Below are 6,156 nucleotides of genomic sequence, written 5' to 3' on the forward strand. Positions count from 1 at the left end.
TGGCTAAAATGACTGATTTACTGCTAAGACATTAAGACATGGACCAAACTCACATTATAAGTGTGTGTATACACACTCACACACACCACATCACAAAAGTTTCCTATACTGTTCACACGGAGAACATGGGCCTGCATTTATTAAGCCTCACAGGTAAAAGAGTCAAAGTCCAATAATTGGTTTTGGCTCATTGGGACGATAATCAGATTTGAGGTTTGGAGTGAGTAAACCTATACTGTACACTAGCGCCTCTATTCTGATTTAAAGTGCGGGTATCGAGGCACCGGTGTCGCCAAAAACGGCTTTCACTTGTGGTGTCACGGGCACAGCGGAGATTTAGATTCAGGGATTTTTGTGTGTTCAGTTTTAGCCAATTAAATCGCAGTCGTTTCTCAATTTGTGAATGACACTTTAATGCTCATTTCATCTGCACACGAGAACAGTGAATGTAGACTTTCTTTTACTTTCATGCTTTTACAGGGGAGAGTGGGGTTAAATGTAACATTCGGTTCATGCTTCCATCCATATGTCCTCACTCATTTCAGATGCCTAAACTAGATTCAGTTTCAAAATCTGGAGCAAACTTCTTCCAGGTCTTCTTTCACAAAATGAAAATAGAAAGATAGGTGAGGTTAAGTGTTATGTTTTTCAGGGTTACACACAATCAAGATTTAGGTTATCATTTCAGATATTTATCAGCTGTGAGGTGTGTGTAGATGTAGGCACTAGGATTTGGGTTAACAAAATATACTTCAGTCTTTATTGACATCCAATGTCTTCACATGTTGGATTAAAAGACACATGAACCGATCAATTTTGGAGTTTGTTCCCAATAAGTATTGTGTCCCATGTTACAACGGTTCCCTTTTTCCCCCTTGAAGGAAACCCTGCCACTCTGTTGTCACAAAGAATAATTACAACATAATCGCATGATGTAGTGTATGGAACCATGCTGTGAAGGTAGCACACCAGGCCCAGGACACACTTTTCTGAAAAAATCCAACCAAGATTGTGAAAAGTTATGGATGAGTGATGGTGAGCGAGAGAGCATTTGTATCCAAGGCAAAGGCTTTAGATGTTATGTGAAAACCATTTTGTGTCATGTGTTCACATGGAATACATATTACTTACATATGTAGGATGAAAAAGTACATCAAGGTCCGTCCCGAGGGAGCACCAAACAATCTCTAACCTGCAGTCGGGGAATAAGTTAATGTAACTGTAGATTTGCTTAAGTACATGCCAGGGAGGTTTTCCATGTGGATGTCTGTGAAGTGCACTGAGTTTTAACATGTATGAAGGTACTGTATTATAACCTAACGGACATATGCTGAAGGAGATTCATGCGTTAGCTTGTGAATAAATGCTCAGTATTTGATTTGATTTTTTTATGAATGTATGAATATCCTGATCATTAACCCACAAATAAGCTCTTCGCCATGGGGCTATTTTCATCTTTCATCCTATATGTTGTTTGGTTATATACATGTTGTGTTCATGGGTTTGCTCGAGAAAAAAATATTTGCAGGCAAAAATGTTTTAACAAGTGTTCAGTTTCAAATTGGCTCCAGCCTGGACGCTCCGCCTGCTTTCGCTGAGGATATTGACTTTCCCGCAAGTTAAAGTATTTAAATGTAGAGGGAGACAGATGCTGTATGTGGACTGGAGGCGACCACAAGACACACACGTGTGGGCGGAAGGTTGATGTTGGGAGTTTTTACTATCTGCGCACCTAATAGAGAGAGACAGCTGTGGCAACATCGCTGTGACTGCACAGAAAGCAAATAAATCCGCGCTATCACTCATGGAATTCCTTTATCAACTCTTTTTCTCTCTTTTTCTTTTAACTTTTTCTTTTTAATTTAATCACGTCGTCTTAGGGAATCGCCGGAGCGCGTCTTACCGCTGATGCGTAAAGCGCCGTGCGTAAACATTCAAAATCACCACTCCGCTGTGCCTGAGAAGCCGATCCAAGACTTGCACTGCCGAGTGAGTGATTGACACGCAGAGGATTAGCGGAGCTGGTTCGGTGACAGCGACACTTTCTCCGGACATTCAGTTTGGATTGGCACCGCGGCGCCTCTCGGTCCCCTGTGCGTGTATCAGTGGAGCGGCGAGCGGATCCTCTTCACCCGCGCGGGACCCTGACAGTTTTTGGATCTCTTAATTGTCAGGGCTATCCCCTTCTATGTGCAGCAAGAGGAACATAAATCTGGGCTGACATTCCCATCAGGAGGAACAGAATTTCCGAGGGCTTCTAGTGGCGCATCAGTGGAGTATTCATGAAGCAATATTTGAACTATTACAAGATGAGGCTGAGAACATCGAGGTTAGGTTATCTGTAAGTAACGAGCTGTCAAGGTAATATAGTTGCTCGTGTTACTCACTGAATTGCAGCAACAGGTTGCAGCTATTAATTTCTCCCCCTTTTTTCCTCCCCCTCAGGTTACTTCAGTTCACGGCGCTTTGCTTTTACGCACAGGTAACTCACATTTTCACCTCAATAAAAAGAAAAGTTCTGCAGTTAACTTAGTAAAAAAGTTCACAGATATTCAGGCGCCGCGCTTGGAAGCGTAGTCCACCGTCTCTCCATCTGCGACGGGCTGCAATAACAATGAAAACATTTTATTATGAGTGCTATGGCAATTGGCAACAATTCAAACATCTTGAAAAGAGGTAAGCCCCAGTCTAAAAAGTAATTGTTAAAACACATGTGGATGGAGAAAAGCTGAAATGAATGGGGGGGAAAGAGAAGTCATGAAGCGGCGACAGATCATAGGTGTTAAAAAAAATCCGACTTTAATATATATATAGGGTACATATATGAATAAATAAACCAGATCAAAAGGGGGTCCGTGAAAGCATCTCGACAAAGCCATAAAAGATGGGGACAGACGCAGGATGAATTGTTTAAATATGATGAATGACATAATGAACTGTGGGGGTAGCGGGGGCCCTGGCTGTTTGACTGGCAAGCTCCGGTCTCCTCACAGTCGATATTAATATTTCCAGGGCCCTTCCCCGTACATTTTCGGCGACCTCCCGTGACATGTGTTTCCCATATCGCCCGGCAGAACTCCGCGCAGTCACCTCCCAACTTCAAGCACCACGTCACCGAGCAGAGCCGCCTGTCGGACCGCACGAGCCGCCGGCTGACCCGCACCTACCAGCTGTACAGCCGCACCAGCGGCAAACACGTCCAGGTGCTGGCCAACAAGCGGGTCAACGCCAACGGAGACGACGGGGCCGTGCACGGTAAGACGGGGACGCGCATTGGAAGCCGACGAAGGTGGGCGACCGTCGCGGTCACGAACCCCGTTAAGTAAAACCGCGACAAGAAAGCGGAAGGACGATTTGCTGTTTGCCAACCGCCAAAAAAACCACAGAAGAAGAAGAAGCGGAAGAACGCGGGAAGTTAAACAAAACCAAACATCGCGAGAACATGTCACGCAATTTGACAAAAAGTAGCCTAGCTTAACCTTTACCTGCAGTTGGGTTCATTTAACGACGTATATTTAAATATAGATATCAAATAAAACGGACATTAACACGTGTGCAAAGGTTCACACGTGTTAATTCATCTGGGGGGGCGACACTTTTTTTATTGTCTCTGAAATGAAGAAGCAACTTTACCTCGTGGCCAGCGCCATGAGCACGCGCTGACAGCTGAAGGCCACAGTTTCTTATGGCTGTCTTTTCCTTTTTTAAACCTCGGGAAAAACAGTAAAACACGAAAGATGTCCACCTCACAAACACGGGGAACGGTTTCAAGTAAATGGTGTTGAAGAGCAGCGTATATAAATGATGTCGTCGTTGGCGGCCCGTTGGAAAAAGGGGTTTGAGCCAGGAGCAACGGTGGTGGAAACTGTAAACAAAGTTAGTGCTGCATCGGTGCTGCCATCTTTTATGGCCTCATTAGGGTCGTTTATTTCTTTTTTAGTGTGTTGGTGGTCCAGAAAGTCCTTGACACCTGTTATGATGGACTCAGGCAGGGATGGGTTTTTTTTCTCTTTACTTCGAGCAGGGGGGAAAGTGTCTTAAACGTAAAGGGAAGCAGCATTCCTGTCACCAAAGGAGTTTGGTGCGTCTAGCCATCTTTCCACCACAGCCACTGCCATCCATCCATCCATCCATCCATCCATCCATCCACTCCTCTGTGCCCGCCTGCCTTTTTTGTGAGGCCGGTTTTATGTGGAATTTTCATTGCTGTACAACTCAATGTATGACTCAATTTATAAGGAGCGGTGAAGTCAGCATCATCATTTTATACCTATTCCTCTCCTGTGTGCGCTTTTGTCTTTTAAATTGCCCTGCCTACGCACACGCACGCACGCGCACACACACACACACACACACACTGGCTGCACATCCTAAGTGGGTGTCACTCTTGTAACTGGCCCAAATCTGACCGCCCCTCTGTGCTTGTGGCGGTGTCCCCGACCGCAGTGTTCTCGCTCTCCTTTATCCCCGGTCCGAAATCCATCGCAGCACAGCATTTACAGAGGTTGAGCAACAATCACAGCCGTACGAAAATCACTATCATTTGGTGTTATTTTGGAAGGCACCCATGCTTTGTTAAAGGTGGCTGCCGGGTCGTGAAAGTTTTTATGTTTTTTCATCGTGGTTCTGGTCCCCTTGCTCACGATCTTGTCAAAAAAACGATTTTATGGCATTTAATGATGACAGGATGTAATTCCAGTTAACTACACCTTTGACTGCACATAAAGAATACATTCAGAGGACAGAAGCGTATTTGTCTCACACACAGCAACATGATAATCTGCATGCCTGCACCGTGTCCCAACTCTGTCATCTCATTATTTGTGATTTCTTTTGTCCATGCAGCTAAACTGGAGGTTGAGACGGACTCTTTTGGAAGTCGTGTTCGTATTAAAGGGGTGAAGACAGGATATTACATATGCATGAACAAGCGGGGGAAGCTGATCGGCAAGGTAATCTGGAATTCATATTTTTGTGGCTGCATACGACTATAGCAACATCTTGAAGTTTGTCTGTTTCTTGGAAACATTATTCCATCGCAGCATATGACGTTACATTGTTGGGACATATTCGAAGGCAGAATAAATTAGATTTTGAGATTTGACGGAGCAGTCTTCTTGATGTTTTAAAGGGTATTTGATTGTCTAGAAATAAAGACAATGTTTCTGCTCCCTGGAAATTGTCTGAAATATCCCCGCCTTCCCCCACACTTTTGCTTTCGCAGCGGAAAGGACGAGGCAAAGACTGCATCTTCACCGAGATTGTTCTGGAAAACAACTACACGGCTCTCCAGAACGCCAAGTACGAGGGCTGGTATATGGCTTTCACACGCAAGGGCCGCCCAAGGAAGGCCTCCAAGACCAAGCAGCATCAGAGGGAGGCCCACTTCATGAAGCGTCTACCCAGGGGGCATTTGCTGAGTGAGAGGAGACCGTTTGATGTCCTTCCTCTCCCTGTCCCTGTGCACCCTTTCAGCAAACGGACTAAACATTCCCATCACCAGCGCTCAGGGGGCCGCTGAGGACTGAAACCACTGAGGGAGAACTGTGGATGAACCAGCACGAGAACCACTACGAGAGAAAAAACAAGTGCTCCCAGCCACATTAACTTTTACAGTCAAGTGCCCATACACTATTTGCCTCGTTTTTTGGACTTATTATGTAATACTTTGTACTGGATTGTATGTAAACAATCTAATATCTAATCTGCTAGTTATTTCCAATTCAGTCAGATTTTAGGAAAATTGTTTGTTTGTTTTTCTCTCATGAAATCAGGGGGCATTTACAGGACTGAAGAGCTCAACTACATTGACATGAATGAAAACCTTTGGTTAGACGTTGGCCAGCTCCGCAACAAAGAAAGTTTGACGAGAGAAATGAGTACAATGCAGCTAGACACGGCAGCTATCTGTGGATTTTCTTGTGGTCACTGCATCTGAGTCCCAGATGACATGCTATCTTGCCTTCAGGAGGATTTGGGAGAATTTTAACCAGTTTTTTTTTTTCTACATATATAAATATATTTTTACTGTAAAAATGTAAATTGCGTCAAATGATGGAAATATTTATTGTAGAGTGTATATTAAAACCACTAAAGAATCTGTTCACATGCTGCTTGGCTTTTCTCTCTTGTGTGGTTGTTGTGGGATGGAAAGCT

The 6,156-nt window shown here is 44.3% G+C and overlaps 1 protein-coding gene across 1 annotated transcript; it reads left to right on the top strand.

The window, feature by feature from the left end:
• The first annotated feature begins 998 nt into the window (after positions 1-998).
• fgf8b (fibroblast growth factor 8b) lies at positions 999-6,095 on the top strand. The gene is made up of 5 exons (XM_035638503.2): positions 999-2,341; positions 2,446-2,482; positions 3,075-3,255; positions 4,846-4,952; positions 5,225-6,095. The coding sequence occupies exons 1-5, from the start codon at positions 2,283-2,285 to the stop codon at positions 5,519-5,521; spliced, it is 681 nt and encodes a 226-aa protein (XP_035494396.1). The 5' UTR covers positions 999-2,282; the 3' UTR covers positions 5,522-6,095.
• Positions 6,096-6,156: the final 61 nt, after the last annotated feature.

Source organism: Scophthalmus maximus, chromosome 8 (assembly GCF_022379125.1).
Source record: "Scophthalmus maximus strain ysfricsl-2021 chromosome 8, ASM2237912v1, whole genome shotgun sequence".
Classification (NCBI taxonomy): Eukaryota; Metazoa; Chordata; class Actinopteri; order Pleuronectiformes; family Scophthalmidae; genus Scophthalmus; species Scophthalmus maximus.

Excerpts from the sequence above, each read along its gene's own strand:
- fgf8b (XM_035638503.2), top strand. The coding sequence starts at position 2,283 with ATGAAGCAATATTTGAACTATTACAAGATGAGGCTGAGAACATCGAGG. Across the intron at positions 2,342-2,445 it reads ACATCGAGGTTAGGTTATCT|GTTACTTCAGTTCACGGCGC; the intron begins GTAAGTAACGAG and ends CCTCCCCCTCAG. Across the intron at positions 4,953-5,224 it reads GGGGGAAGCTGATCGGCAAG|CGGAAAGGACGAGGCAAAGA; the intron begins GTAATCTGGAAT and ends TTGCTTTCGCAG.